Below are 12,445 nucleotides of genomic sequence, written 5' to 3'. Positions count from 1 at the left end.
TTAATCTTCAGTTCTACAGTCAAGCCTGTTTGAAATTTGTTATAGCTAATAAATTGAAGTTACACTGAAAAGCTTTAAATGTCCATTATGTTGAATTGGTAGCCTGCATTAGAAGACTGAAACCACATGCTACTGGATAAATTATGCACAAAACAACTGCTTATTACAGCATGTGGCATCAATAATACTAGTAAAATTAGCTGCACATAGGGATAGATGAATTACAACACACAAGCCCACATCTGGAAACAACTTCAACATAGATAAAGTTACGGAGCTTCCTCAGTTTTATATTAGAAATAGGATAAATTTCCAAAAATATATGCTGCTATTGACTGTTGGATTCAGCTGACGACGCTGGTTCCAAGATACTTATTAAGATATGTCACCTTGAAATAAGATTAGAATAAAATACTTCATAAAAAATATTCCAAACTCCAAACTATATGATTTTTTTCTTTATATTTTTTCTATTAACTATAGTGATGCCAATATCAAGAAAGAAATAAAGTGTCCAGAATGTCATAGAGTAATATCACTGTACAACATAGATGAAGTTAATACTTAACACAGAAATTCCTGAAACTTAAGTTCTGGTCGTGGATCAGAACACTATTCTCATATTTATTTATTTGTTTGTTTGAGCATAAGTGTATCTCAAAAAAGCTTCAGTTATCTATTTTGGGCTTTTCAAGAATATATGACCCAATTATCAAGAAATCTACTTACTTTAATAATGGATGGCATCTTAGAATTAAGATTATCATAAGTGAAGTGCAAGCGAGTTCTAAATGAACACTTGTATAGCAGAGGATCTTGATAAAATTCAATTTTGCCACTGGCATTCCTTTTGTCTAGACAAACTGTACAATCAGAAAAGTTTATCACTTTCCTTAGTACCAAATCTGTTGCTATGAAAAGAAAGAAAAATAGCAAGACTAAATATTGTGTCTTAATAACAAAACAAAATAAATATTGTGTTCATATTTATATTCTACTTAATATGGAAAGAACCATACATGGTAAGACTGCATAAACTTTTTCAAAATAACAGCCGAACACTGATTAGGACATTAGAAATAATGCTTCAGAAAGGAGGTGGATGAGACAAAAAATATACAATAGATGGCACCAGGATGAAAACTACATTTGCTTTACGTTTCATTTAAAATAAGTGCACAATTACTCTTGATGTATGAAATAACTCTCCTCCTTTCACATTAAAAATAACAACAAACATTCACTTTTGGAAAGGTTCCAGAAACCACACAGATTATGCTTCTATGATATATAACTGAATAACAGAGTTGGAAGGGACCTTGGAGGTCTTCTAGTCCAACTCCCTGCTCAGGCAAGAAACCCTATATCTTTTCAGACAAATGGTTGTCCAATCTCTTCTTAAAAACTTCCAGTGTTGGAGCACCTACAAGTTCTAGAGGCAAGTCGTTCCACTGATTAATTGTTCTGTCAGGAAATTTCCCCTTAGTTCTAAATTGGATCTTTTCTTGATTAGTTTCCATCGATTGCTTCTCATTCTGCTTTCAGTTGCTTTGGAGAAAAGGCTGATTCCCATCTTCTTTGTGGCAGCCCTTTAGATATTGGAACACTGCTATCATGTCACCTGTAGTCCTTCTTTTCACTAAACTACAGTAGACATACCCAATTCCAGCAACAGTTCTTTGTATCCCAGAATTTGTTTAACATACAAGTAAATACAAACAAATAACACCAAGGAGACTAAGTTTATGAGGAGTTCCCAAATGCATCCTGCTGCTTGGTATCCAATTCAATAAGTCATTGCAGAAATCTGGAAGGCTCAACTCCCCCACCCCCTCAAAATACTGTGTTTCTTCTTCTAAGGACAGAATAGGGAAACACAAAAGGCTATCTCACCTGCATAACTAGCTGGTCTGATGTTTCATATGTGCAGGCAGAACTAATCATCTCTCTGGTAAGTAACACAGAGCCCATTTACCCTTATTAGTCAATAGAACAGCCATTTCCCAGTGCCCTTAACTGAAGACGGCTAAGCTGTTGTTGTTGGGTTTTTTTCATATATTTGATTGATTTTTTTAAGCATAAATCACTTAATAGTTGGTAAACAGTGTATCTGCTGGGTTTACATTTGTAAAGAAAAATCATTAACAATTGGTTTCTATAATCCATAATCCACATAGTACATTTAGTTGATTTTTAGTTGATTTTTTTTAACTCTGGCAAAAAGTAATGATTTACAGATTACCTGATATATCCATAAAGGCTCGATCCCAAAATTCATCTACTGTGTAACATTCCGCAGAAGTAATATTAACAGAAAGAACAATATCATCCTCCACATATTTGAGTATGAGGTTATTAATGACAATGTTGACGTTGTTTATTACCCGCCAAATCAAACTTTGTACATAACCTAAGAAGGAAATATAAATATGGTCTGTTGTTATTTAGGAACTCTACCAGCAAGCTGCTTAAAACAAAATAACCTTGCTTTTTTTGACAATCCAAAAAAAGCTTTTAAATAAAACAAATGTAATCAACTTTTCTGGTCTTTTGGTCTTCAGCATTGGTGGGATTCAAATATGTGAACAACCGGTTCTCTGTGTGGATGCTGCTTTGGGAAGTCCATTTTGGGCCTGAGCAACAAAAAATTAGCTACCAAAGTGGTGTGAACCAGCTGAATCCCACCACTGGTTTTCAGTAATTATAAATATCAAATAGAATGGGCATTCCCCACAAATCACTAGATAATCATTTAGCATTATCCAGTTTAAATATTACAACTTAATGCATAAGTGGCAAAAACTAGCAAGACTATATTTAAAAGTATCCTGACAAATTCCTCTTTAGGATTACTGGTGTTTTACATAAGTAAAAACATAGATCTGCGCTGCAATCTCCATTGCCAAGAAATACTTCTTGCATAGATCTTCCTCTGTGCACTCCAACTCGTGCACCCTCTAATGCTGCAGAAAGAATGTTGAGGGACCGTGCTAGTGCCTTATTAGTGATTTATAACAATTACTATATTATCAAAGTACAATTGTGCCAATATAACAATGAGGATAAGCTTTATATTACTACAACAATAGATTGCCTTTTAGACCAGAGTTCCCCAATCTTTCTGGCTTTGCGGACCAGCAGGGGGGAGAAGGGATGATTCCCTGTGAGCAATGGGCAAGTGTGCACGCATGCACACACTCACTGCTCACACAAGTGGGGATTCACACACGCACATGCTTGCCTACCACTTCCATGGCCCAGTTCTGAACCACTCAAGACTTGATAGTGGCCCATGGCCTGGGGGTTGGGGACCATTGTTTAAGCCAATTAATGTCCTAAAAGGCTGATTTTAGACTGCCTTAGAATTGCTTCATAAGTTCTCATTTAGCAACTGCTTTGTTTTAGTGACCATTCACAATTATGATGGTGATAAAAAGTAATTTTACAAGCAATCCTTGCACTTGCAACTTTCATAGGTCTGCAAAACAAAGGAAAGCTGAAGTAAGATCATAACCACGGTTGCACTTTCACCTCTTTGCTAAATAACAAGAGTTATAAATCCCAAATGTAGTACTGAAACAAGGACTACTTGTACTATTTATAAGTCAATAACCAACAAAAATAGATCAACTATTGATTTCCCAAGTTTATTTGTACTTAATTTTAATAACAAAGCAGAAATTCCAAGGCAGTGACAAATGCTCCCACAAAACTTTCTATTTAGATTTGGGAGGTACGGTGATGAATCTCAAAAGGCCCACTACAAATGTCCAAATATAATATTTATATGGAAAAATCACCTGGTGGCAAATCAGGGTCAGGAGAAGTCTGTTGAATTTTTCTTGGTTTCACTGTTGGTTTTGAACCTTCTGTAGTACTACGATTTGTTGAACTGGAACCACAACTTTCATGGTCATCCTAAAATATTTTTAAAAATTATTTGCTAAAGACAAGCAACAAAAGAAGTGCAAACATTAGGTAGTTAGATCATTTTTGTGCCTTCTTTAATTGGAATTACTGACCTATTTGATTTATATCTCAGCTTTCAATTCAATAACAAACAAAAGAGAGAATTAGTTTAAAATATTACTTAGCTTAAATTAATACTAAAACACACTAGCATTCAAAACTTTGCAAAGGAAAAATACCTGGTCTACTGTTCTAAGTGCAAAGAAAGTAAGAACTAAATGAACTCCAAAGCCAACACTTCACAGCAAAGGAATGATGATGTAGTGAAAGGTCCTTGCATGCATGCCAGAAAACAAACTATGACAACTGGGACATCTTCAAAAGGTCCTCTGCTTGGAGACTTAGGCCAACATTAAATTATGCTGAGTAAGCAATGGATTTTTCAGTTCAGGCAATAGTTAACAACCCAGATGCCATACAGTATTTTGTGACAACTGCAAACTTCCAAATATTTTCAAGGGTAGTCCCTTGAAGTAGTCAAAACTAGTTTGCACCGAAATATGGCTAAGTGTTGCCAAATTTGACTGAGTTAGGAATTATTGCATTGGTACTTGTAAATGTACTTCTTGCCCAAATGTACTTCTTATCCAAACAACCTCTGTAAATTTACTGATAGCTGAGGATCAAGAAACACTCTTAGATCATGACATCAATCAAAAGTAGCATAAAACCATGTAAAATAATGTAGAAAGCTTGAGGAAAGAATGAACAAGCTCTTGAGGGAAGAAAACAATAAAACTCTTTCCTAACCTGGCCTACCTCTAAACCAGAGGTAGGCAACCTTGGCTCTTTTATGACTTGTGGCCTTCAGGACCCAGAATTCCTGAACCAGCCATGCTGACTCAGGAATTCTGGGAGTTGGAAGTCCACAAGTCATATAAGAGCCAAGGTTGCCTACCCCTGCTCTAAACGAATCCAAATTGGCTGAACCTCAATCCAATTTAGTTTCTACTGAAAGCAGCACTTCTGTTTCTGTTCTTCCTGATCTAGCCCATTATCAAATTTAAGCAATACTTTGTAGTACTGACTATTCTCTTATAATTTGATGCAAAGAGCCATTAAACTTTTGTCATCCACAAAAAAATAACTTCTGATTCTAAAGGCCCACATGACTTCCCCAGCAATTTCCTATCTATGCTGAACAGCACAGGTGCTGTAAATGTTGGTTCCCAGACTGATAAAGTTTCAAGAGATAGTTTCATGAACAACCAGCTGCTAATTTTCCCAAAACCACTGAAGAAACCTGTTTACTAGTTTGTGGAAAAGCTGCATAGAAGGAATCAGACAATTTTCACCTAAATATACATAAAGCTATATTGGTACCAAATTGTAAACAATTCACCTATTGAAATTCTTACATTCGATACTCCTGGCATCACAATAAATCTTGCTAAAGAAAATTCTATGAGAATCATGTCTGAAAAAGAAATAGGCTAAAGACATAGAAATAATTATCTGCCAAAGCCCAAAGTTAACCATAGTTGATGCATTTACAGACTGCTGGAAGAATAAAAGGTGACTTTAAAATAGAGAGTTTTTAAGACAAATGACAGAATTTTGAAATCCTCATACAGAACCCAAACTGCCTATTAGGACATATATGTAAATTACTATTAAAATAATAGCAAGACAGAAGAAGTATAATGTTTTATGATAAAGTAGATGCAAATTTTTAAAGAACTAATTACTATATATTACAACTATGGGAAGACTTATGGGGGGGAAAACAATAAAATTTACCCTACCCTATAATTTAAGAGAAAAATGATATAAAATGTTTACATTTGTACTCCCCCCCCTTCCATTCAATCATGTATGATTCTTGGATACTGCCTGAATAAGTCGCTATAGGTTTTTTGGCAAGGATTTGCAAAAATGGTTTGCAAAGTGGCAGGACCAAGGTCATCCAGCTGGCTTTGTGCCTAAGGCAAGACTAGAACTCATGGTGTCCCAGTTTCTAGCCTGATGCCTTAACCACTACAGCATATTGGTACATAACTCTGTATAAATCACAACAACTGATAAATCATAGAATAATACATGTTGGAAACATTACAATACTAAAGCAACCTGTTATTCTATGTGGTAGTCATTAAAAACATTCAAAAGTATTGTAAACAAATATACAGTATTATTCAAAGATATTTAAAAATAAAAGTTGAGTTGAAACCTTCATTTTTTTCTGTAGGAATCTTTCCAGAACAAATAAATTTTTAAAAAATCACAATTTATCAGAGTATGTGTTGACAGCTACAAAGACTAATTTGATCCAACTTGGGTAAGGAAGGAGGGTATGGGGTCCATGTGTGGAGGCAAGAATGGGTGGGATGGGGAAAGAAGGCACAGAGAACATGCATATGTGCAGTCAAGGACAGGAAGCCAGGAAAGAGGTTACCAGATACATGCATACATGCATGTGCGCAAACACAAGAAAGCTAGGGAAGGAGAATGTGAGTGCATGTGAGCAAAGGGGGAAAGGAGGGTGTGGTACATACAAGTGAAGAAGTGCCAGGAAAAGTAGTGGAGACTTATATGCAACCTTCTCTGCTGGCAAGAAAGATCACAAATGCTGACAGGTAATCACATGACCATGGGATGCTGCAACTGGTCATAAGGTTGAGCTGGTTGCCAACTGGCCAAATTTTGTTCATGTGACCAAGGGGCACTGCAAAACTCCAAACTTTAAGAACTGGTCATTGTTTGGTCAGCACCATCGTAACTTTGAATGGTTGCTGAACAAATGAAAGGTCATAATTTGAGGACAATCTATAAGTCACTGATAGCTAGTTTGGTGCCATGACTTAGAAAAGGTTAGAAACCAAATACAGTAACCATGAGTTTTAGTCCTGCCTTAGACACAAAACCAGCTCTCAGCCTTAGAAAGAAGGTAATGACAAAATTCTTCTGAGAAACCTTGCCAGAAACTTTTTTTGTAATTGCCATGAGCTAAAATTGAGTCTATGGCAGACATGTCAAACTCAAGACGTCACATAATGTCGTGCAATATATCGGGACAGTTTTGCCATTGCCGGCAATGGGGTGGGCGTGGCTTCTGGATGACGCGTCCAGCCTGAGGGCCAGCAGTTTGATACCCCTGGTCTACGGCAACAAATAAAAACCTAGGTAACTAGCCCTTTAGAATGGTGGTTACTTAGGAAGGTGATCCTGAAAAACAAGATGATCTATCTAATGTGCTTGTTCAGTCATGCAGAGAGAAAATAAAATTATTTGAGAAAAATCCTGAAGCAACTTGTAGTATTGAGCATTATTTTTTAACTCCTGGGACATTGCCTTATTGGCCACAATTCTCAAATTAAAGATGGAACTGAAGGAGGAAAGAATGGTTATTCTACAAAGAACTTAAATCTTATAAAAATACTGTAAGGTATTTACATTGATCCTTCAATCTGAATAAGCTATTTGAGTTCCTAAAAAAGATGACATTACTCTCAAATCTATAATGAGTAATATTCATCAGTTAATTCTATTACATTAAGTGTGATTTATAACCCAGAAAATATATATTTGATTTTAACTTGAAATCTGTTTTAAAAACAGTACGATTTCAAATATAAATAGTTAACAGTGTAGTTTTTTTTTATTCTGTTGAAATATTTCTTCCTAAAAAGTAAAGCCTATCTAGATTTTAGCTCAAGTCCTAATGGCCTCAAAGCCTATCCATGTGGTTTTCTTGGCAACAATACAGAAGTTGTTTGCCAATGACTTCTGGGATGTTTTTCCATCTTCCCAAACTACAGCCCTGATACTGTTTTGAGGTCCCCTATCGAAATACTAATTAGAACCAATCTCCTTTAGCTTCCAAGCCTAGCCAAGGTCAGCCAGGTGCTGCCACCTGCTGTTACATGTTTATTTTATTTCAATTATTTAACTAAGATTAAGCTGCTTTCCAGTTACAGTTAGAAAGTGATCCTATTAGTGCTAACACTGAACATACTTTTTCTAGAATCATTATTTAGCAAAGTTGTCATAAATGTATAGCACTATGCTTTAATATGTCTGTTACACAAAAAATTACACACACTAATTAGGCCGCAATACATCTGTAACTACATCCCCATGACCCACCAAGACAGCTGCGCTCTTGTGGGACCACAATATTTAGGAATTCCTGACAAATGCATGAGATCCGGAGCTAAAGCATTATTGGTTGAGGGGATCTAACTACAGAATAAGCTCCTTCAGGAATGCAAGTGCTTGGAATGCAAGCAATGTTAAGACATATGGCAAAATCTACCTCTTTGATAAAATTTTCTCTATCAAGAGAAATAAATTTAAATTTGAAAAAATCTTTTACTTTCTTTTCCAACAGTGGCTTTTTAAAATCAAGGCAACATGGACAAAAGCCTATCATGTAAATAAATATGTGGAAAAGAAGTATTACAGAAAATGAGAGAATGACATGATAGTTTTCTCTACAAAGAACTGCGTGAAATTACAGTTGAACAAGTTGGGAGAAAACTAAGCCATCAAATCAAGGACAGTTTAACTTGTCATTTTTTTAAAATAGCCCTGGTATTTATCAGTTGTACATTGGGTCATACACTGATCTACACAGATAAGCAAAACATTTGATTTTCCGATGAAAATTCATTACAAATAATTTATTATTGGGGAATTCCTAGTATTCTGATGTTTATATTACATCAGGATAATCTATGGCCCAGCAATGTGTTAAAATGATGTTGCAATTAAGAATTGCCTACTAATTATTCCCCAAAACACTAGAACTATCCAATTAAGGAGAGGTGCATTAAGTGCAATACCATTAGGGCTTCCTTATCAAAAAGGAAATAAATAAAATAAAAGGTAAAGGTTCCCCCGCACATGCGTGCTAGTCGTTTCCGACTCTAGGGGCTGGTGCTCATCTCCGTTTCAAAGCCGAAGAGCCAGCGCTTGTCTGAGGATGTCTCCGTGGTCATGTGGCCGGCATGACTAGACGCCAAAGGCGCATGGAACGCTGTTACCTTCCCACCGGAGTGGTCCCTATTTTTCTACTTGCATTTTTACGTGCTTTCGAACTGCTAGGTTGGCAGAAGCTGGGACGAGTAACAGGTGCTCACTCTGTTACGCGGCACTTGGGATTCGACCCGCCAAACTGCCGACCTTCTGATCAACAAGCTCAGCGTCCTAACCCACTGAGCCACCGCGTCCCTTAAATAAAATATATTTCATTAAACAGTAAAGTCACTGGTGGAACACAGGCTGCAATAATATTTGCTTCCATTGCTTCTCCTCTGACGCATGAATTCCCTTTCCACCAGCCTTAACTAGAGTTAATTGTTAAGTCAGCAGCAACAGTATGCAGCATTAAGCTTATTTAGGTATAATTCAGCAATATAAATTGTTAAGACAGAACCAGGATCCTTTTTGTGATTCTGCTTTAAACCATGGCTTTAGATTCAGCATACAGTGAAAGCCCTAAAGGTAGTTAACTGTTTTAAAATACAGAAATGGAAGCAGTGACAGATTTTATTTTCTTAGGTTCCAAGATCACTGTAGACGGCAACTGCAGCCATGAAATTAAAACACGCTTGCTCCTTGGGAGGAAAGCTATGGCAAACCTAGAGAGCATGTTAAAAAGCAGAGACATCATCTTACCAACAAAAGTCTGTATAGCTAAAGCTATGGTTTTCCCAAGAATAATGACTGGCTGTGAGAGTTGAACTTTAAGGAAAGCTAAGTGCCAAACAACTGATGCTTACAAATTGCGATGTTGGAGAAGACTCCAGAGAGTCCCTTGGACTGCAAGGAGATCAAATTAGTCAATTCTCAAGGCAATCAACCCTGACTGTCCTTTGGAAGGACAGATACTGAAGATGAAGATCAAATACTTTGGCCACCAAATGACAAGAAAGGATTCATTAGAAAAGACTCTGACGTTGGGAAAGAATGAAGGCAAAAGGAGAAGGGGACGCAGAGGATGAGATGGTTAGATAGTGTCATTTACACAATGAACATGAATTTGAGCAAACTTCAGGAGACAGTGGAGGACAGGGGGGCCTGGCATGTTGTGGTCTATGGGGTCACGAAGAATCTGACACAACTTAGAAACTGAACAAAAAATGGCAAATCACTAGTGAGCTTAGCAGCTCAAATATAATTATCAAAATATTTAAAAATAATTCAACTAGTGAAACTAAATAACATTTCTGGAATTTACAGGTCATTAATTACTTGGCTGCTTACATTCATTATTGAACAAAAGCCTAAATTTCAGTTAGAATTTAATGAAAATAAAATTCTGTTTTTTCCTATCCAAATATGTGAACCCCTGAAATCTATCCATAGATCCCAAGTTAACAAGCCCTGCTATAAATGATTCTCCTGACAGTAAGGAATGGAGAAACTTTATTGAGCCACTTGTTGGATCATGGATGAGCAATCTTCAGAATTTTAATTAGCCAAAACAAAAGGAAGCAAACACCACACAATTCACCTCAAGGGAACTAATTATATGCCTGCAGTGCTAAAATGGTATTTTTAGTTCACCATATTTTTAACATGATAAAAAGATAAAACAGAATAGTTGACTTCGAAATTCCTCTGGTGATTGTCACACTTAAAACGAAGATATTTACAGTATATGTTGCACTGTACTTTGCTATTAGTACAGGTATCATAACAATACAATCTTTGTTTAGTAGGCTAAACAAGTAATTTAAATCAGATCATACCGAATATATTAAGGCATAAGACTTGCTTAAAAATTAACATAACCAAAATATATTGGTCTAAGAGTCCTGAAGGCTTTCCTTTATCTGCTTTCATGCTGCTATTAAGATATGTAATTTCCTCACTTTTAAAAGTGAAGTCATATTCCTGCAAAATTTAATTTTCACATGTGTTTCAAATTTTGTCTGTAGAGACCTAAGCATATAATTATACTTTGAATTGTTTTTTTTCTTTTTCCTCCTTTAATTTTGTTTGGTTTCCGCTGCTGATTTTGTTTGTTTTTCTTTTCTTGGATCATATTTTATGCCACTTTTAGTTGTCTACTGTAAATCTACTGTAAAAGACAATCTTCTTTCTTCTATAGAATGGTCTACACATTCTTTTTTTATAAATATTTTATTAATTTTCTAATTTTACAGTCATGACTACTTAATAAACAATGTGTTGTCTGGGTCTATTGGTAATTCAGTGGTACATATTAACTTCCTGAGTCTAATTCCAACACTACACCATCCAGTGCTTCCTTGGTCCTCTCTTCTTCTGGTGGCATGCATTTTTCCACACCAGGCAAATACAATTCTTATTACTGTTAATACATATCAATTAAATATAGATATCTTCATCACATTTTTTGATATTATACATAATATCTATAGTGTCAGTTTATAATATCTCTTCTAGGCAGAACATATCTCAATTGTATTTGTACTTAAAATCCATTTGTTCAATCAATATCCTGTTTTTCCCGTTTTTAAAATTTTAATTTCCCATCAGTGTTCAAAATATCTCTATCGCTTATAATTTTCTCATAATATATTATATTTGGGTAACCAAAAGCTTCCATTATTCAAACCCTTCTAAAATATTCATATTTCCCATCTCATAACAAAGTATAATATTCTAGTTACAAATCCTATCCTAATTATAATACTTTTATTTCTAACAGTTATCTATTTTCTCAACCATATTCAAACATCTGTTTAATAGTATAATATCCCATCTAATAGGTCAAAACCTCTATTTTCTCCAGTCTTACTCTAGCTTTCTTCCTTTGCCAAAGAACTTTCCAAGTGAGTGCATTTGAATTATCAAGTAATTCTTCCTCTGTTTTTGTATATATTGTTTGGAATGAGGAAGAGAATTTGAATGAGGAAGAGAAGTGTTTTTGGAAGAACGCTCAACTCATTTATATTCATTAAACAGTCTCCATCCTTCTCCTTCAGTTTTTCTTTTCATTTCTTGTTTGTCAATATTCAGCATTTCTCCTAACAGCTTTATCATCTGTTCGACTAGCTATTCTTCCTTATCCTCAAATGTGTTCTAAGTTCTTGACAAGTAAGATAGCTTTTCCATTTCCGGTGTTATCACTGCATCTTCTAACTTTTCATTTGTCTGTATCTCTCTGTTAATTCCTTCCTTTAGCTCCTCCAACTATGGATCCATTTCTTCTAATTTCCATTCTGTTTTTTGGGTTACTAGTTCCTTCTTTGTAGTGATTGTCTAGATTTGTAAGTTTAGGTTAGAAAATTCTTTTATCTCGTTTGTGTTATTTTTAGTCTTATCATGAAATAAAACAATTGTCTCTTGGATTGATTTCAACATAGAAAGAATTTCTTTCTCAGATTCATTAACTTTTTCTTGCTGGTATATCAAGCCGGGGGCTTCGGAGACAAGTGTTAAAGATGGTTTTTTACCATTTGCAGCTAAGTATGGAATACCCATTTGTTTTTGTATGTAGTCTTTATAGTCCAATAGGGTCCCCAACACAGATAAACAGCCCAAG

At 35.5% G+C, this 12,445-nt stretch overlaps 1 protein-coding gene across 3 annotated transcripts in view; it reads right to left on the bottom strand.

Annotated features, from left to right (window-relative positions):
- Window positions 1-12,445, bottom strand: part of VPS13B (vacuolar protein sorting 13 homolog B) — a 354,623-nt gene that overhangs the window by 328,559 nt on the left and 13,619 nt on the right. For all 3 annotated transcript variants that reach the window (XM_081322737.1, XM_081322739.1, XM_081322738.1), the window contains exons 4-6: window positions 3,801-3,918; window positions 2,243-2,410; window positions 730-911 (exon numbers count right to left, since the gene is read on the bottom strand). In XM_081322737.1, coding sequence (XP_081178863.1) covers window positions 730-911; window positions 2,243-2,410; window positions 3,801-3,918 — 468 coding nt within the window. The remainder of the gene's footprint in view (window positions 1-729; window positions 912-2,242; window positions 2,411-3,800; window positions 3,919-12,445) is intronic.

The sequence above is a fragment of the Vipera berus genome (genome assembly GCF_964194415.1).
Source record: "Vipera berus genome assembly, chromosome: 3".
Taxonomy (NCBI): domain Eukaryota; kingdom Metazoa; phylum Chordata; class Lepidosauria; order Squamata; family Viperidae; genus Vipera; species Vipera berus.
This window is presented reverse-complemented; position numbering and strand designations above follow the sequence as displayed.